At 38.8% G+C, this 21454-nt stretch overlaps 1 protein-coding gene across 1 annotated transcript; it reads left to right on the top strand.

The window, feature by feature from the left end:
- The first annotated feature begins 12790 nt into the window (after positions 1-12790).
- Positions 12791-20776, top strand: LOC147521931 (uncharacterized). Its single transcript, XM_086589513.1, has 3 exons — positions 12791-13052; positions 13503-13581; positions 20511-20776. The coding sequence occupies exons 1-3, from the start codon at positions 12901-12903 to the stop codon at positions 20577-20579; spliced, it is 300 nt and encodes a 99-aa protein (XP_086445639.1). The 5' UTR covers positions 12791-12900; the 3' UTR covers positions 20580-20776.
- Positions 20777-21454: the final 678 nt, after the last annotated feature.

Raw genomic sequence — 21454 nt, 5'->3', positions numbered from 1 at the left:
CGGTTGCGTTTACACTCAAACGACTTGCCAAGTCAGTTACTGTTTTAGTTACACTCAAACTACACGACAAGTGGTTTGGTCGTTTGAGTGTAAAATGTAAACGTTTCGTTTACCATGTCGTTTGAAAGTGTTACTTTGAGTTTGAGTTACACTCAAACTACATATGACGCAAGTCGTTTTGAGTATACTCAAACGATATGGACAAGTCGTTTGAGTGTTACTCACACTAACATCGAAACGACACGTGTCCATGTCGTTTGAGTGTACACTCAAACTACGCTGCCATGTCGTTTGAGTGTGCACTCAAACTACATGACCAAGTCGTTTGAGTGTTAGTGTGAAGTAACACTCAAACGACGGGTTCATGTAGTTTGAGTATACACTCAAACGACATGGCGAGTAGTTTGGGTTCATGGCGTAGTTTGAGTGTACGCTCAAATGACATGGTGGCGTAGTTTGAGTGTACACTCAAACGACATGGCCGTTTAACGATATGGCCGCCAGAAGTTTGTGTGTTAGTGTGAGTAACACTCAAACGAGTTGTCCATGTAGTTTTGAGTATCAAACACTTGGACAAACTCGACTTGGACATGTAATTTGAGTATACACTCAAACGACTTGGTCACGTGTTTGAGTGTACACTCAAACGACGTGGACACGCACTCAAACGATTTCAATTGAATTAGAAAAATTGAAATCCGATTTAAGAAATTGGGTTAGAAACAACACAATTACATCAATAAAACTACATGCACTCTGCACTCTTTATCTGTTATGACATATTATCTTTATAACCAAGTTAAAACATGTAATCAAACATGCTACATGTAATCAAACATGCTATAAAATCTAAAATAATAATTTGTTTTATATCTAAACTTGTTATTATTATTATTTTTTCAATTGTGAATCATAAATTAGTTTGGGGTTTAGAGTTCAGAGTTCAAGGTTTAGAAATTTCGTACCAACATATTTCACTTAATTATTTGAAATAATAATTTGTTTTATATCTAAACTTGTTATTTTTTATTTTATTTTTAAAATTGTGAATCATAAACTAGGTTGAGATTTAGGGTTTAGGGTTTAGAGTTGTTTACAAATTTAAATTGCTAACATATTTTACTTAATTATTCAAAATAATAATTTGTTTTATTTATAAACTTATTATTTTTTATTTTCTTTTCAAATTTTGAATCATAAACTAGTTTGGGGTTTGGGGTTTAGGGTTTAGGGTTTACAAATTTTGTACCGACATAAAAAAAAATTTAATTTCAAACATATTTCACTAAATTATCCAAATCTAAAATAATAATTTGTTTTATATCTAAACTTGTTATTTTCCATTTTTTTTTATTCAATTGTAAATAATAAACTAGTTTGGGGGGTTTACAAATATATTTCACTCAATTATTCGAAATATATCAAAATTTCAAATATATATAGAATACTCATTCACTCAGTTTAGAGTTTAGGGTTTACATAGAATACTCAAGTTTCTCTACATACTCAAGTTTCTCTACACACTCAAGTTTCTCTAAATGGAACATGAAGATGAAGAAGAAGTATTTGAGGTAATGTTTGAGGTACAACAACAAATTAGAGAAGAACAACAAATTAGAGAAGGAGAAAATAGAAGATATGTTGAAAGTGAAGAAGTGGAACAAAATGTTGAAGGTCAAGGTGAAGAATTTGAAGATGCGACAAGTCGAGCAAATGAAATTCGAGAAATCGTCGGCGACAAAATGCAAACCTAAATAATGAGGTAACACTTAATTAAAATGAATACAAAACACTTGATTGATTGAATGAATGAATGAATGGATGCAAAATGAATGAATGCAAAACCCGAGCCAAACGACATGGCTGGGTCGTTTGGGAACACTATCAAACGACATGGGCCTCAGATGGTTTGAGAACACTACCGAAACGACATGGCGGTGTAGTTTGAGAACACTACGTAAGCGACATGGCTGGGTCGTTTCATTACACTATAGCACTACATGGCGGGTCGTTTCATTACACTATAGAACTACATGGCCGGGTCGTTTGGACTCTTGATGAAACTACATGGTCGGGTCGTTTTGGACTAAATGTAATTAAAAGTTTTTTTTTTGTGACTTTGAAACTAAATGCAAATTGTTTGAGACTCTTGTTTTATTCTTCTATATGTAGAATTCTTTGCCGCTATCCGGGAACCGATCTTCTGCAAACTCGAATGATGTGGATTGTCAACCGATTTTAAGTGATACAAATGAAATTTTACTACGGAAGAGGTATGTTTGAGTAGGTATTGATTTCATTTTTTTTTTAAATTTTCTAAATATAATTTTATTAGTGTATTAATAATAGTTGTTGTTTTTTATGTGTTTAGGTCTTTCATACACGTAGCGAGGCAATCGATTGGGCAACCGCTAGAGGAAGATAAGTTAATGTTGTTGTGGTCATTAAAAGTCTGAGTGTGCCAAAGGAAACCGAAAGTAGCAAGATTGAATTTGGCTTGCGAGTGCTTTCGGGTGTGTATCGGTCACACAAGAAGGAAGGCTAAGAGAAGGCTAATAAGAGAAGGTCGGGAACCAAGAAATCGGGATTTCCAGTTAAGTTAAAAGGTGTTTTCCAATGCGCACCGTCGATAGTTGGAAAATTGTCGGTTCTTAATGGTGTTCACAACCATCCATTGGCGAAGACCCTTGAAGGACATGCATTTGCTACTCGACTAACCGTTCGAGTTAAGTATTTGTCAGAGATGAGTAAGTGTGGAATAAAACCTAAACAAATATTAGATTCCATCAAGAATAGGTATCATGATAACATCTCTAGTATATCCCAAGTCTACACTGCAAGGCAGAAGGTGAGGAAATTGGATATGAACGGTCTCACACAATTACAGAGATTGCGTGAGTTGTTAGCAAAAGAACATTATTTTGAGGAGTTGAGACAGGATGAGAATACCGAGGAGATAACGGGATTGTTATGGGCCCATCCAGAAGGTGTTAAGTTGGCTCGGACTTTTTCAACAGTTTTCATGTTAGACGCTACTTACAAAACTAACAGGTATCGGTGGCCTTTCGTACAGTTTGTTGGGGTGACTTCAATGTGGAAATCTTTCATCGTGTGTCAGTCTGCCGCCGATCACCAAAACAACAATCAACTATGAGTGGGCCCCGCATCATTTTAGTGGCTTGCTTGGTGACATAAGCCCATCCGCGGATCGTGGGCGAGGGGACTTAGCCCCGATGAGTGCCGCCGAGAGTTTTTCCTAACGCACACAAGCATCTATGTAGATGGCATATCGCTACGCGGCGCCCTTTCAAAATATTACGATATTTTTCCAACTACGTAACTTGTAGAGAAGGCCCGTTCTCGTGGAACACCGTAGTCAAATCGAAGAAGACGAGGTTATTTTCAACCGTAGATGGGATGATTTGGAAAAATATTACGGGGTTGAAAGTACTCCAATTTTGTTTGTTATTTGCGAGAGACTTGGTTTCCTCACAGGGATCGATTCGTATGTTGTTGGGACCGACCAACACATTCACTTTGGAAGTACAACGACCAATAGAGTTGAAGGGTCTCATGCTCCGGTGAAGCGTGTACTAGGAAATGCAAAACTGTTATGATTTTTGAGTATGTTTAGCTTAATCCATCCGATTCTAGAGATCCGGATGTCCGAGATTAGAGCTACCTTCGAGAGAAGTATGATTGTAACTTCGACCACCACCACCGATTCCTTTGTTTCGCGTGAACTCGGAGGCCTTGTCTCACGCAAGTGTTTAGACTTGTTATTTGAAGAAATAGATACCCGCGTAAAAGCGTGTTAAAGATGGAGAGATAAGGTGTTGGTGCTATTTGTGCACGAGCCATGGACCGCCATGTGCTCATGAATTAATTGAGTTTGAAGAGCAAAGAGCGGTCCATCCCTTTGATCGCTATCGACCCCTTTGGAAAACATTATGCCTTCTCCCAATGTGTCGGTGGGTGTTGGTCCCGATGTTGCACCTTCAATGGACTTGTTCATGAATAGGTTTGCAATGGTTTCAAGAAGAGCGAGGGTTATGATTAGGAAGCTTATGGAGATTGCCGCACTGAGAAAGTACATGGCTAGTACCGCCTTGTGAGGAAGCAAAACCAAAGGTCGGCCGAAAGGTAGCCTGCAGCAGTAAAGCTTCAAACTGGAGATGATAACTCTTCAAAGCGAGATCCATCTCATTTTGAACATTTTCAACGTGACCATGAAGAGAGTGGGTCGCCACAACCAAACATTACGCCCACCCAAAACACCCACACTACACCAAGAAAGAAGTCTTCTCCAAAACTACCAACCCAAAACATCCATACCACACCAACAAATAAGCCTTCTCCAAAACACCAAAAACAACCACACCAAGAAATAAACCTTCTCCCAAAACACCAAAACAACCACACCACTTAAATAAACCTTCTCCAAAAACGGTCACACCACCTAAATGTGAGAGATGGCTTAGACTTTGGAAAGACGAGGGTCCTAAGGATTACGGGTTGGATATTCCCGAAGAAATGCATAAATACATTGTTAGAGTCCATGACCATTGGCAATGGCAACTGCGGTTATAGAGCTTGATCGCATTGCATTAAGAAGAAGTCAAGAAGAATGGCCACGGATGAGAAGGGAGTTGTATGCGAAGAGCTTATCGACAACCTCCCCTTTATTGTACTTTGTACAATCAAAGTGAGGTTTTTTATTCGATGAAGGAAATCCTACATGAAGAAGGTTACACACCCTTAAATAAGTGGATGAGCATGCCTTTTCTTTGGATACTTATTTGCTTCAAGATTTAATGTTGTCCTTATGCATTTAGGAGCTCGTCCGCTTGCTTCCTTCTCATGCCGCCGTGAGAACCCAAGCAAATCGAGAGAGTGACCCAAGTGTTGGGTAGCGCATTACATGTTGGTTGAAATCATTTTGTCAATATTGAACTTGTTGAAGATTGTCCGGTTCCTCCAAGAATGCCAATGGCTTAGAGCTCGATATGATATTCTTTGAAAGTTGGAATTTGGCCTTGACAAGAAGGCAATTGTAATTTATGGCATTGAACATTTCCAATTTAATATGGGAAAATGAGCTCGTTGAAGACCAACGGTACATGTTATCGACTAAGTTGTTTGTATTGTATATGATATTTTGATGTAATTTGTATTTTGATGTAATTTGGAACAAGTGTAATTTGATTTGATTTTTATGTTATCAATGTTAGGGCTTTTATTTGATTTGATTTGGAAATCGAGTAATCGACTAAGTTGATTCGACGACAATCGAAAGTGATTTTGAAATCGAGCGATCGACTAAGTGATATATTGATGTAATTTGATATTTTGATGTAATTTGGAACAAATGTAATTTTATTTTATTTTTTGTTATTTGGAAATAATGTTAGGGCTTTTATTTGATTTGATTTGGAAATCGAAAGTGATCGATTAAGTTGATTCGACGGCAATCGAAAGTGATTTGGAAATAGAGCGATCGACTAAGTTGATTTGGGACGTCAATCGAAAGTGATTTTGAAATCGAATGATCGACTAAGTTGATTCGGATGGCAATCGAAAGTGATCGACTAGTTGATTCGACCCTAATCGAAAGTGATTTGAAATAACGTTCAGTATGTTGTCAATAATGACCGAAACTACACGGTGAAGTCGTTTGACTTTAATACAAAACGACCCAAAACCCATCGTTTGGTCTAAAGGGCAAACGATGTGGTCATGTCGTTTGGCGATGTAAACGATGTGGTCATGTCGTTTGGCCTTTTAGACCAAACGATCCGGGCCGGGTCGCTTTGAGATTAAAAGTTTAACGATCCGCCGTGGTCGATTTGGTATAAAGGAAAAACGATCTGCCGAGGTCGTTTGGCCTTTATGCCAAACGATGCGGGCTGGTCGTTTGGAAGAAATTTTTTCAAAATTCGCTTTTGTTTTACAACACTTTCATATTCATCAAATTCCACTTTTCCATTCAAACATCAAATATCAAACACTCTCATTCATCAAATTCCACTTTTCCATTCAAACATCGATATCAAACACTCTCATTCATCAAATTCATCCATACATAAAATTCCATTCAAACATTAAACCCTAAACTCAAAACAAATTACATTCAAACATTAAACCCTAAACCCTAAACATTAAATTCCATTCAAACATTCATGCAAACATCATATCCATCAATTCATTCAAGTTAACAAAATTACAAACCTTAAACCTCAAAACAAATTACATCCATCAAACTAAATTACAAAGTTACAAACCCTAAACTCAAAACAAATCAACTATAGCTCACCAATGTACTTGCACCTAGCTAGTCAAGTTATGCGCTGTTCGAAGGAGGACCTTGCTTCCTCGGCATATCATTCATTCCTACCAATTGCGGACCTCTCTCTAGCAAACGACGGTTTCATCGATGACGTGGATCATTTGAAAAAGAAAAATCAAGATAAGTTACCAATCGAATGCAAAAATCACAGTTAGAGAAAACTCAATTAAAAATCACAATACTTACAATCGGTGAACAGTTAGGGCAAAGGTTCTCGTGGAGGGATGAATAGGAAAAAGCTTCGGGGTTCACCAAAACTACATGAGAATTCCTCGCATACCAAGTCATGTAGTTTTGATGACACTCCCATGGATAAGGCGAAATAGGTCCTCGGTTGCAGAGTTGGATCACGGATTCGCCACGACTCGGGAAAAAAGTGGCCCAATATTGGTCTAGCTCACCTCATACCCGTCCCGCCACAGTTCTTGTTCTCCAATTTGGCATTGGAGGATCTTTAGGTACAAGTTGCACGTGACCCAACCGACGACGACCACCCTTGACAAACGTAAAGCTCGACAATGTTGAAAAACATAGCAATCCCTCAAAAATGCAATGTCATCGATCGGGTTTGTATCTCTCGATATTTTTGTATGGATGCCAAACAACCCGAAACAAAATCAAATGTGTCATTAACAACTCTAATGATCAATTACTAAAAATAAATATAAACAAACTTAAATACCAAATTGTCATTGAATTTAATACTTACATTGAACTCATTCAAATCATCAATTATCGCCGATAAAACAGAATGCATACGTTAGGTCGTAATAGTGTGGGAGCGATCGGGATGTGTCTATGAGCACGCCGGCCGGTGAGACGAGATATAGTTGAAGTTTGGGACTGTCATGAATACCGAAAATACTCATAGATCCATGCCTAGATATACACAAATAGTTAACATATTGATAGAGTAATAAAATTAACAAAAAAAAAAATAAACTCTAAAATACTCAAGTTTTACCCGTAGAAGAGTCATATACCGTAACCCCTTTCACCTTCGCACATGTGGCAGCCCAGAGACCTCTATATAAAAACGCCAAAATTGATGCACCCCATGCATACTCTTCTATCTCATGAATTTCAACAACGGCCTCGGATAACATATAGGCACTCCAGGTCCGGACTTGTCAAAAACGCACATCCAAAGAAAAACAGAATAAACGCCTAACGGTCCGTTGAACATCCCGAAACTCGAGGGCCTTCTACCACATTCCCAAAGAACGTCACATATAGGGCTATCATGAACCTTGTTCGCAAAATGCTTCCGGATGAATTCTAGCCTTACTTTTGAAGTGAACTTGCTAGCTTCCATCTCCGCCCTAATCAAATCAATAAGGAGCCCCAGACCAAGATGTAAGAGATTTATCGATTGTTGTAAGTTCAAATTTCATCGTCCCCTTGCACCGCTTCTTCCTCTAATCGTGACTCCACAGATTTGGACAACATCGCCCAAAGTCATAGTCATCTCCCCAACTGGCATATGGAAGGTGTTGGTCTCCGGATGCCATCTCTCCACAAACGCAGAGATCAATGGTGGATCCATATGCTCGTGATAACCTTCCACGAGATCAAACAACCCATCCTTCTCAATCGCACGGCAAATCTAGGAGACCTTTCACATTCATTTTGAAATTCCATTGGGATAACTTCGCTAAGTGTGAAACACACTTCAACACTCCACGATTCTCCTGAAACAACCGAGCACGCATTAGATATATATGAACAGAAACAAAAGATTTTGTAAAAAAGAAAATCAAAGTACACAAGAAAAACAAAATATTACCCTTCTCTCCCAAACATCGCGAGCGACATGCACCGCATAGTCATACAACAACTCTGACTCATACGGGCCTCCCCCATACACACCTCTTTGAAACTCCAAATCATCATTGGATTTTCTTACGAAATCCAATACCGGAGGTGCTTCTTCCACTGGTGGTACATCTTCTACCACATATTCTTCAACATCATCATCCTGCTCATCCTCCTCATCACTCTCCTCCTCACTCTCTTCCTCACTCTCCTCACTCTCCTCTTCTACTATACTCTTCCCTTTGTCTAAACCTACATCTAAACCTACATCTAAACCTACATTAGTATCACTATCTACACTATCTACACTATCTTCACTAAACGAATCAACCTCAGGAACCTCTTTTTCCAAATGGTCCCCTACGCTACTGATGCCGATTAAGCCGTTAAGCCGTCGCCTCTATGTCTTTTTTCTTCCAACCTGCATCACCGCTAGAGGAACCGCCACCAAACAATTTTTTAACACCCTTGAATGTAGTTTTATTTACATTCTTCACATTCTTTGATCGAGGACCCATCGCTACAAAGAAAAATAAAACAAGTATTAGTAAACCATATTTAAATAAACAATGTACAAAGAAAACCACTAGAAAAAAAGAGATCATCCCGGTCGTAAAACTAATAGACTTATAAGCTTGCTATGATAACTCCAAGTATATATGAAGAAATAGAATGAGGCGTGACGCTTATCCAAATTCTATCGAAATTTTTGGCAGAGTTTCCTTTGTTTGGTCAACATTTCAGATACTTAAACCTGTCATAACCGGAAATCAATAATGACATCCTTCCAACAACCATATGTACATATAACCTAACTTTTACACGATAATTGAAAAAATGTATATATATACAAGATCTGTTTTCTCAGTATGAACCGTCATTTATGTACATCAAGTATTACAACAAAATAACTGGACTCTCTCTACAACAAAATGAACTTGACTCGTCCCTCGTCAAGCATAGGGAAACCACCCAAAAAACCACCTTGATAACATACATTCAAGAAGTTTGAAAACCAAAGAAAGCTTCTCACCTATAATGCTTTTACCGCTTTAGTTTTGTTCCCTCAGATCCAAACCTTAAGCAAGTACTCGTAAAAGCCGCATGTGATCAAGGTCATTACTCATTAGTCAAGACTCAAGAACATAAGCAAGATGAAAGGTGAGTAAAAGAATGTACAGAAACACTAATCATAAAATGGTAAAAGTATCTTCTCTTATAGCATCAGGCCCTAAAGGAAAATACTAGGTATGAAAGATGAGCACTACTCCTAACTCTTAGTCTTTACGTCAATAAGCACATTATCAAGCTTTACGTTGTAGTGAATTATTGGTGGCTCACAATGCTCATGCAGAAAAGAGAGCCCAATTGCAATCTGAATTGCAATCTCATACAACTTCCCCCATTCTATGTTAAGGTGATTCTTGAACAAAATTTTATCGAATGATCCGTTTTCCACGTATTCGTAAACAAGTGCTTTCATGTTGGTATCAAAGCAATACCCATATAGTTTGATCAGGTTTTGATGGGAAGTTTTGCCCATGGTGCCCACTTCAGCTTCGAATTGTTTCCTCATAATTTCCTTTGTGTTATTGTTGTCTTTTAGTACCTTCACTGCTATTTTGACACCATTAGGGAATTCACCTGTGTAGACGTCTCCAAACCCACCAGCACCTACATTCTTCTCGAGATTTGACGTAAATTTCTTAAGTTCATCAAGTGAAAATGATTTTGGTTTCTCGTTTGTTAGTTTATACAAGAAATCTTCGATTGGTTGTGAACCGAATCATCGTGTTCCATCGGTTTATCTCACAAAATATAGGTTGTAGTCCAACAAAGTAGAGTATGAAAAACAGAGTGATAACGACAACTTCGAAAAGAAAAGATGACAATGAGCTAGACATGAATTTCTATAGATTAGAGAATAGAAAATAGACACGATGATATATCATTTATCCAATAAACAACTAGTTAGTTCGTGGAGATATTTCATTCAAGGATATCTTGGAGGAGCAATAGAATAAAAGTTCTAGGATTTTTAGTGCAATGATTCGGTGCATATATTTTTGGTATATTATCCTAAAACTAGATGTTCCAAAATGGGGGTTTTCAATAAACTTTGGTGAATAATTACTAAATTTCTCCGGGGGCATGTTGTATATTGTATTATTTCATAATGAAGGCTTCGATACATACCAAAATGAATGGAGTATGTGTTTTTAGATAGAAGTTGTTCTTCTCAAACTGTTGGACGAGACTAAGAGTTAGGAGTAGATACTTTGTTGGATTGAAGGATCGTGAGAGGGATTTTGTCGAGGTTTTTGGGTGAGAAATCGCAAGAGAGATGACCGGTTACAACAAGTTTTCCCGGTTTCGCGATTAGGTGGGGGTGTACATGGGCTTTTGTTGGCTTTTTGTGATTTGGGCTTCCGAGGCTGCCCAATCCATTCCTCAGTGGCGCCAATCACCGGTGATGTGGATGTTGAATTTTTTGTTGTTGCAGGTCTCTTTCTCTTCTTATGCTCATACCCTCTAGCTTTAGCTTGACCATCTTTACTTTCCTCAAATACATACTCACAGATCTTGAAGCAAACAAATTCGTTTTGAAGGCTTCTTCCACCATTCTCCTCATAAGCAAAGACTCAATCGTCCAATCATAGAATCAACACTACCCTAGTAGTTGAAATGGACAATGACAAGGCCCTCGGTGGATTCGGATTGCCATAATAATGACAAATCCAACAAATGCACCCTAGTATTACCAAACCGATTTAAATTGTTCAAAAGTCAATAACTTGACCATCACTACATCTTTCCAAAACTAAAGGGGTTGATGGTTTTTCAAATACTCAAAAAAAGTATTCCAGTCTCTCTTCTTTTGTGTCTCAGAATCGACTTAGTGGAACTAGTAATGAGTCTTGTGTGGATTCTATACATAATGTAGGTGAAGGTTCTAATGTTGAGTCCCAGAACTTAAAACTGCAAACACAAATGCCACATATTAAGAAACCAAATTTCTACAAGATTGGGCTTAATGTTAAAGTTGCAACTGCAAATTCAAATCACCGAACTAATTTAAATCATGAACCCATATAAGTTCAAGGGTGATTCCAAATCACGCTTCTTGTTATTATTGAACCTTTTCCATAACTTGGTTTTCTTGAATCTCCTTTTTAACACCATTCTTATGCTCATACAAGTTTGATGTTGCAATAATATCTTGTTTCTGCATATACCTTTGTAGGGTTCTTTTTCCTTATTTTCATCTTTCATGTAGTTTCCTAGCTAGTCAGACTTGAATATTGCTATTTCAAAGATCGAAGTTCATAGCATAAACATTTTGTTTCTTCTATTGGTACTTCAATGATCATTTAACTCTTAAAGCTTATTCTATAACAACAAAGAGTCTCAAACTCTTCTTCCTCTAGTCCATTCTCCCCAAACCCACCAATTAATGAGCTCCAAGACACCAAATCGACTGCGAATACCATTAAAAACTCTCACGAATCCCAAACACACCCACAACTTGCATACATACTGCGAACTCGCAATACACTCAAACGACCCTCTAAACACTCCACATTAGATTTTTCATGTTATGATATTTTTCATCATGAAACATGAACAAGAATTAGATCCTTGCTTTGTCCAAAAACTAGACGCTACGACCCTCTAAACACTCCACATTATTAAAAAAGTAGGTAAATCCTATCCAAATGTTTCTTTGTGTTTCAAAGGATCCTTCAAGTTTTGGATGACCGACTTAATCCCTCGCTCAATCATCATCATATAAGAATGCTAATATGACAACTTGAGTATTTGACAAGACAAATATTCATTTATGAATTATCGATGAGTTAGTTGCCATAGAAAAACTCGGCACTAGTACAATCAAACTAAGATTATTCAAGAAGTACAAATTAAGATTGCATTCTAAAAGTAACTATTATCTAATGTAATCCCAATTACAAAGACACCAATTAAGTAGCTTCAATGTAATTAAGATTGTTCAATAACTTCACATTGAAAACTCGAATTCACAACCATCCATTATCACCAAACGACCATCCATCATCCATCATACATTATACACTCGAATTCACAACCATCCATCATACATTATACACTATTCTAATTACTTATGTAAAAAAGCCTACTAATAAAGTTCGAATTGAAATAGGATAAAAGTGGGGAACGTGTACCGAATCGGGATGAAGAAGATTGAAACATAAAATCAAAGGGCAATTTGTTGGCGATAAAACAGTAAAGATGAAGCGGCAAGTTGTTGGCGATAAACACGGCTTTCTTGCTACTAGAACAAACCCTTCCTCATAGTCGAAGGTTCAATTGGATTGCTTCAATTCGGATTTTGGATTTTTTTGGTTAGGTTTCGCGATAATTGGTCGAAGGGTTTTGGCGAGAGAGATGACCGAAGGAACAGGTTTTTCCGGTTTGGTGGGGGGGGTGTACTGAGCTTTCTTGTTTGGACTTTGTTGTTTGGGCTGGGCTGGAGGCTGCCCGATCTAATTTCAGTGGCGCCTAATACAACACTCATGATAAATGGAGTAAATACTGGCCGAAACATCTAATTGAGCTTTATTTGCCTATACATAATGTTGGGCCTTAATTGGGCTTACTTGCTTCTACCGATATATCAGTTATATATATCAAACGACATTTTGAACTTGTAGATAAGATAAAAAGTCTTCGGGGAAAACTAGACGAGGAAGCAACAGAAAATGGAGAGGTTCTTTGGAAATGCTTACCGAGGTGACCCGGGGGTTCCACACACGGATCCAGAACGGTTCGTGAATATATGGATCGGTTCAGTTGCCTTCTCTGCAATCTCTTGGTTCCATCCTTACATGTGGCAACTCTCCAACCAGTACAAGTAATCATTTTCTCTTTGTATTTGTATTGCTAATTGTTTGTATATGGAAGACTCTCAATTTAATATTGGAATCATCTTTCAAACTTAGACTTACCCCATAATCATGCTACTTGTTAACCATATATCTGTTATCTAGCCTAGCCTTTTCGTTTTTATGGTTTGGTTCTTTCTTATGTTGATACCTTAGAACGACCCACAAGATTAGCGGGCAATTGGATGTTGTTTCACTAAATATTTTGTCTTCTTTCTGCATCTCTTTTCATTTGGCGCAACTTGATTTATATGTTCCTGCTAGCATACAAAGCGTGTTGTATTTTCCTTATGGAAATGTAGTGAAATTTATTTCTCAAGTCTTCATTTTTTTCCACCCTATCAAAAATCAATATGCTATACATATTTCTGTTGCCCCTTAGTTGTTAGGTTCTTGTCTGAAAAGTATCTTTTATGCAGCTGGCATGACCGAGCAATGCTATTCGAGCAGCACCACTGGAAGAAAGCACTGAAGAAGGGGCAGCCATATCAGTTCAAGGTGAGCCTGATTCTCCCATCTCTGTGGCTGTGCATCACGTTTTCAGTTTCATTACAATTGTTCAAAGGCCTGATTTCTATATGATTGATTGCTTTGATGATTTTTTATCTTAAAAGGTTTCTCCTTCTTTATGTTTGTCTTTTGGGATTGATGCGTTAAATTAAATTGAGCACTCGGTTTATTAAAATGATCAAAGAGTGTTGGGGTTTATACCAATGCCAATCGATTCCCCCACTACACAGATAACTTGTATTTGAACACAATTCAACTCCAGACAAATTTTAAATATCAACTACAACAAATACTAACATACCCAACTCGCTAAACAACTATTAACAATAGATAATAATGTAAAACAAAATTAAACGCATACCACAACACAAAGATATACCGTGATTCGGCCAATGGTGCCTACTTTCACAAAAGCTCGTCTTTATATAAAGTGGGAAGGAAGATTACAATATCTTATTTCATTTTCTCACCTTACTAGATCACTCTTATCTCTTACATGATTGTATCTCTGTAAATGTTATCTCTCAATCTTGATAACCTTTCAAGATTGGGGTTTCTCTCTCTGGTTGTTTGTTTGCATTAGTCCTTGGTTTTCCAAAACTTTGATTTTGTTTTTGTAGGAAAAAACAAATTTCGCGGTTACTGTAGCAAAGCCCACGAAAAATAGTCTTGGGCGCGAGTCATGCTCGCAAGGCAAGCAACTCGAGCACGTCGCGCTTAACAAGATCGAGGTCTTTATGGCATGGCGCTGGTCGCGCCTTCTCAAGGTTAATCTGGGGTGGTCGCTCGACATCTCAACGCAGAATGAAACCCTTTCCTCATATGAGGGATAAAGCCAACAATCTCGTCCTCCCGAACAATGAGGGGGGATACCTCCATGCAATTTCCAAATCAGCAGAGGAGGTGTGTCGCCATTCCCAAGAATAAGACAACAAACATCAAACTTATATTTCGGTAAGACTCTGGTCATCATATCCGACCAGTTCTTGTCGGTATGGATCTTCTCGATACTCAAATGCTTGTCTTTGAGTACTTCTTTAATCCAGTGTTAACGCACGTGTATGTGTTTGGATCTAGAATGAAAACTTGGATTCTTGCTTCTGGCGTTTTGACTGTCACATAGAACTACAAACTGTTTATGCTTTAGCCCTAGTTCGTCGAAGAACCTCTTTATCCATAGCAACTCTTTGCAAAGCACTCAGTGGCTGCAATATACTCGGCTTCTATAGTGGAGAGGACAACACACTTTTGCAACTTTGATTGCCAAGAAACTGCTCCCTCCTGCTAAAGTAACCAGATAACCGGAAGTGGACTTCATCGAGTCAACATCACCTGCCATGTTTGCATTAGTGTAGCTTTCAAGTAAGGGCTTACTTCTACCAAAGTACAAACATGATTTGGAAGTGCCACTGAGATATCTCAATATCCACTTAACACCTTCCCAATGTTCTTTATCCGGATTTGACAGAAATCGGCTTACAACACCAACGGCGAAAGCAATATCCGATTTTATACACACTATTGCGTATATCAAGCTTAGGGATGTCCATTCTGCCTGAAACCCAAAAAAAAAACCCACACCGAACCCTGCCCAGCCCGACAAAACCCAAACCCGATAATTTGGCCCTAAACCCGTTAAAAGGGTTAAAAAGCCCGAAACCATATCCAGATTGAACCCGAACCCAAAACCCGGTTATAGAGGATAAAAATGCCCGACCAAAATCCGAACCCGAACCAGACCATAATTCCTAACAGCTCTAAATTTCATTTATTATCTATTTATCTTCAACAAACTTTGGTCTTTTGCTCATTACTATTTACTTTTGGTCTTCAAGACAAATTACTTTTGACCGTACTTTTACTACTCTTCTCCCTCTTTCCTCCAACAACTCTCCAAGAACAAGACAACCCAATCACACGTTCTTGATGAAGAAATTGGTGGGTTTGATGGTGCTGCTAAGTTTGCATTCACTCAGAAAATTTGCAGCACCTCAAATATCTCTTTCTAAATGTGGTCACCAAGGCTGAGCAAATCAACAGGTCGGATTCACACCACCACAAGAAGTCGAAACTCCCAAAAAACCATCAATCTTATTGTCAAATCAACAAGTTGGATTCACACCACCACAAGAAGCCGAAACACCCAAAAAGCCATCAATCTTATTGAGTTATTGTCTTGGAATTGCTTGCCTTGTTTGGTCTACTTTTGTCTTCGCTTTTTCAAAAATGCAATCATGTGTGCTTTGAATCTTTGATGACTGTTGGATGGCTTTACGATGTTAAAGTTAAACAGATCAAATCCAATAAAAGAAGATGGCTTTTGATTAATTGGATGAAAAAGAGGTTTTTCTTGAGATCTAATAGCTGAAAATGACGTTCCTGATGAAGAGATCTAATATTTTTTTATTTCATATATTTCGGGTTTTATCATACCCGAAACTCGAACCCGAGCCCGACGGGTACCCGAAATATAGGGTTAGGGTAAGGTTTGGTCACATGTATCCAACAAATACCCGAACCCGACCTGCAAAGAATAGGGCCGGTCCCGGGTAACTCGATACCCGTTCAAAACCCGAAAAATCGGGTTCAAGCCGGGTCGGGTACCCGTTTAGACATCCCTAATCAAGCTGCCCTCTGCGGATGCATAAGAAATCTTTTCCATTCTACTCTGCTCATGCTCACCCTTTGAACACATTTTTTTGGTCATGCGGAACTGGGCACCAAGTGGACAACTAACTGGCTTCGCTTGATCCATGTTGAATCTCTTCAACACCTTCTCAATGCAGTTTTTTTGAGAAAGCCACAACTTCTCACTCTTTCTGTCACGAGTGATCCGTATCCCAAGTATTTGCCTTGCTTGACCCAAATCTTTCATCTCAAAGAACTTACTCAAGTCTTTCTTCACTTGGATATCTTGTTGATGTTTGGGCCAACTATCAACATATCATTCATATACAACAATAGCACTATGAAATCCCCATATGGAAATCTCTGAACAAACGCACAATGATCAGAAGCAGACTTCTTGTATCCTTGCTTTGCTATAAAGGAATCAAACTTTATGTACCACTGTCTTGGTGCCTGCTTCAACCCATACAAACTCTTTATCAGCTTGCATACTAGGTGCTTCTTGCCTTTGACCTCAAACCCCTCTAGCTGGTCTATGTAGACATCTTCTTCAAGGTCTCCATGAAGAAAAAATGTCTTAACATCTAACTGCTCAACCTCTAGGTTCATACTTGCGGTTATACCCAATACCACCTGGATAGAAGTCATCTTCACTATAGGAGAGAAAATCTCATCAAAGTCAATCCATTTTCTTTGACCGAATTCCTTCACAACAAGGCAAGCTTTGTGTCTTGGGTGAGAATTGTTCTCCTCATGCTCGACTTTGTATATCCATTTATTCTTGAGAATTTTTCGTTCTTGTGGTTTCTCAACTAACTCATAAGTGCGATTCTTATGCAAAGAATTCATTTCGTCATGCATGACTTTCAACCACTTCTCCTTGTCTGTACCCTCAAGTGCCTCTTGATAGTACATATGTTCTCCACCATCCAGATAGTAACGCGTGCATTATGTGGTGGATACCGTTGAAGCTAGTCTCTCTCTGTCGACCTTTCGCCCTATCTGGCCGGTGCCCCAGGGAGGATGCACTTCTGCTTGCTCTGGTGGTGGTTCATGCATCTCATCTGCATTTTCTATACCAATAGGTTATATCCCATCATAAGCAATAGGATTCTCATTATGAGCTTCAGGCTCATGGTTCTCTGCATTCTCAATGCCTTCTGCACGTTCCACAGTAGGAACTTCTGGTTCTGAATCAATAAGATTATTGGTGAAAGCCTGTAGCTTCTCACCCTCTTCAAAGTCTGCTATGGTTTGGTCTTCCAGGAGCACAACATCTTGACTTCGGATTACTTTCTTGTTAATCGGATCATAGAGTTTGTAACCAAAATTTTCATCTCCATAACTCATAAAAATGCACTGCTTGGCTTTGTCATCAAGCTTGATCTCTCATCCTTCGGAATATGTACAAATGCCCTACACCCAAATACCTTCAAGTATCTATAATCAACATCTCTGCTTGACCATACTCTCTCTGGATAGTCACTATTCAGAAGCTTTGACGGCAATAGGTTGATCACATGCACGGCTGTACGCATTACTTCTACCCAGTAGCTTCTAGGTAGTTTAGAGTGAGATAACATGCATTTCATTCTCTCTATAATGGTATGGTTCATTTTCTCTACTATTCCATTCATTCATATTTGTCTTGGGGAGATTCCGCTCATGATTTAATCTCATGACTCTGGCAATACTCTTCAAATGGCCCAATGTACTCGCCCCCATTATCTGAGCGAATACACTTCAACAACTTTTCAGTCTCTTTCCACCATGTTATGGAATTTCTCAAACACGCCAAGTACTTCATCCTTGGTCTTCAGACTATAGGCCCATATTTTTCTTGACGTATCATCAATGAATGTCAAGAAGTACAAAGCTCCCTGGTAGGACTTTGCTCTTATAGGACCACATAAATCAGTGTGCACTAGTTCAAAGACATTGTCCTTTCTGTGAGACGAGAATCTTTAGAAAGACACATTGTGTTACTTTCCTACCAAACAGTGAGTACATGTATTTAAATGTGGACCTTTAATGTCTGGCACGATCTTTTGTTTAGCAAGAACTTCCATCCCTTTTATGCCCATATGGCACAGTTTCTTGTGCCACAGTTCGGAGGAAAGCTTCTTCTTTTGCCGCATTCACTTCTGCTTTACACAAACTAGTCTGTGTTTTGTAAAGAGAGCAAGTTTTCTTTTCTCTGGCTGCTATAATGGAACTTCTGCTCAATTTCCATGCCCTGTTACCAAACGAGTTTACAAAGCCATCGTCGTTTAATTTTCCAGCCGAAATTAAGCTTAACCGTATATCAGGGACATGTCTTACATCCTTGAGTGTCAAGGTGTAGCCGACATTGGTTTCTACATGAACATCTCCAATGCCTATAATCTTTCGAAACGCCACTGTTATCCATTCTCATTTCACCATATTCACCCATACCGTAGGTAGTGAAGAATCTCCTTTTGGTGTGACGTGATAGGATGCTCCTCAGATCTATCACCCACTCAGATATCGACATGAGGTACTAAGACAAAGACACACCGCACCGACACAATTTCCACTAGATCGTCGACTAGTGCAGTAGTATCTCTGCCTGTGTTTCCGTTCCTCTGCACCATGTCTTCATGTACACAGTTATTCTTCTCATTCCTCTTCAGTGTTCTGCACTCATATCTGAAGTGGCCCTTGGTGGCACAATAGTAACATTGTCTCTTTGTCTTAGGAGTTCTAGTTTCACCCCTAAATTTACTTCTGTCATCACTTTTAGAGCAAGATGGTTTTCTGCTTTTACCTCTCCCCGTTTCTCTGTGAAAAGGATCTCTGAGTGAGAGGAGCTGTTTTTTGAACTCTTTCTAGTCTCTTCATTCAACAAAGATGTGGTAGCCATCTCCATGGTAACAATTCCATCTTTGGCTGCTCCGTGTAGAGAGACTGCTAATGTCTCCTAATTTTCAGGTAGAGAGCCTAATAGAAACAAAGCTTCAACTTCGTCTCCCAAATCAATCTTCATCAAATGCATCTGATTGATGGTATTCTGTAATTTGTTAAGATGCTCAGACATTGAAGAACCTTCTTGGTACTTCGTGTCAGCAAATTTCTTAACGATTAACACTTTGTTTCCACCCGACTTCTTCTCATAAAGGTCTTCGAGTTTCTTCCACAAGCTGAAGGCTGTAGTATCTTGGGACACATGGTGAAAGACATTGTCGTCAATCCACTGTCGAATGTATCCCAATTTCTCATCAAGTTTTTCCACTCGGCCTCGGGCCTTTTTATGGTTTTACTCTCACATTCTCAATGGGTAGTGCTAAGTCCTTGCAGTATAGCAAGTCTTCCATCTTGGCTTTCCAGATGGTGTAGTTCTTCCTATTCAGACTCGTCATGCGAGTGTTTACGGACTTGTCCATCTCTCCAAGTTATTTAAACTCAAATTTTCTCTCAGGAGTTTTGTCAAACACCTTCCAACCAAGATTTGGATAACACCCTAGGCTAATCTAACCAAGGCTCTGATACCACTTGTTGGGGTTTATACCAATGCCAATCGATTCTCCCACTACACAGATAATTTGTATTTGAATACAATTCAACTCCAGACAAATTCTAAATATCAACTACAACTTATACTAACATGCCCAACTCGCTAAACAACTATTAACAACAGATAATAATGTAAAGCAGAATTAAACGCATACCAAAATACAAAGATATACCGTGGTTCGGCCAATAGTGCCTACTTCCACAAGAGCTCGTCTTTATATAAAGTGGGAAGGAATATTACAATCTCTCTTTTCAGTTTCTCACCTTACTAGATCACTCTTATCTCTTTAAAGGGTTGTATCTCTGTAAAGATCTCTCAATTTTGATAGCTTTCAAAATTGGGTTTTCTTTCTCTGGTTGCTTGCTTGCATTAGTCTTTGGTTTTCCAAAACCTTGATTTTGTTTTTATAAGAAAAAGTAGTCTTGGGCGCTGGTCGCGCCTCGGGCAAGAGCAATTTGACCGCGGGTCGCGCTAACAGTACTGGAAGTCTTCGACGGCATGGGCGCAGGTCACGCCTTGGTCAAGGCCAATCTGGGCGCGGGTCGCGTTCTGACATCTCAACGCAGAATGAATCCCTTTCCTCCTCATGTGAGGGATAAAACCAACAAAGAGAACCAAAGTTAACTGTTTTGGGACAATCTAAAATTTGAAATTAGTAACACTTCAAATTTGAGAAAATCACTTGTATTTTGGAGTCAACTGATTTTTTTTCTGATTTTGGTCATGTCACTGTTTTCATTCCTCTATCTTGCAGTGGAACCAGTACATGGACAAGGACTTACGGGAATCATACTACTTCAACTGGCCTGTGTACTTCCCTTAGATTGAGACAGCAGTGGTGTGCTAGTTCTCGTTTATCTGCATCTTTAGACTTCTAAATGGATTTTATCGGAGAGATTACTTTTCTGGTTATACATTTTCAGAGTATTGGATGCCAATATCCAGAAGAGGAATTGTTCTGTTCTTACTTTCGGGACTATAATTTTTCTTAATAAGTAGCCTTTCTATGTATGATGATCATTCCATGATGTCAGTAGGAAATAGCCAATTTTGCCCGAGAAATCTCTTGATGAATCACAGTTAATCGATAGGAAGGCTTCCGCAACTGGTGTGTCGATCGTGGTAGACCACACAAGCTCTATAGCCAACAGTAGTAGTACTTATAAGTAGCGCAGACTATAATGCTGAGGGGTATTCTATCAAATAAAATAGAGGGGCTGAGGAAGTACAGTACTGCAAAAGAATCTCGAGCGCTTGCAGGCTGCAGCTAGTTTACTGTTTTGTGTTTTTGAATCGTCTGTGTTTCATCATTCTGGTTGAGTATTTTCACCCCCAGTGAAATATTTAGACTATTAGCTTCACAAACGTATGCGGACTCGCATATATACAACACAGGGCCCGTTCATTTTGATCATTCATATCATTTGGGCATTTGGCTGTATTGTGTGTTTATCTTTGGAAAACCTTAGATCCCCAAAAGTTGAGCCGTATTGGCATAAAACGTTGAAGTCTATGGTTGTGGTTAGACTTACGTGAGGAAGGTTACTAGTTAGAGGAGAAGCTGAAGTCAGTGTTTGTCTTCAGTAGATGTTCTTGCTACAAAAGTCTCTTTCAGTTGTCACTGATACAATCAATACTGTAAACGTTTCAAAACTTCACGTATTTGGATCTGACACCATGATCTGACTGTGAAGTGAA

This window comes from Coptis chinensis, chromosome 1, assembly GCF_015680905.1.
Source record: "Coptis chinensis isolate HL-2020 chromosome 1, ASM1568090v1, whole genome shotgun sequence".
NCBI classification, from domain to species: Eukaryota; Viridiplantae; Streptophyta; class Magnoliopsida; order Ranunculales; family Ranunculaceae; genus Coptis; species Coptis chinensis.
This window is presented reverse-complemented; position numbering and strand designations above follow the sequence as displayed.

Bases quoted from the DNA above. Each gene is read 5' to 3' on its own strand.
- LOC147521931 (XM_086589513.1), top strand. From the start codon at position 12,901: ATGGAGAGGTTCTTTGGAAATGCTTACCGAGGTGACCCGGGGGTTCCA. The intron at 13,053-13,502 runs GTAATCATTTTC...TCTTTTATGCAG, and splicing joins CAACTCTCCAACCAGTACAA to CTGGCATGACCGAGCAATGC. The intron at 13,582-20,510 runs GTGAGCCTGATT...TCTATCTTGCAG, and splicing joins GGCAGCCATATCAGTTCAAG to TGGAACCAGTACATGGACAA.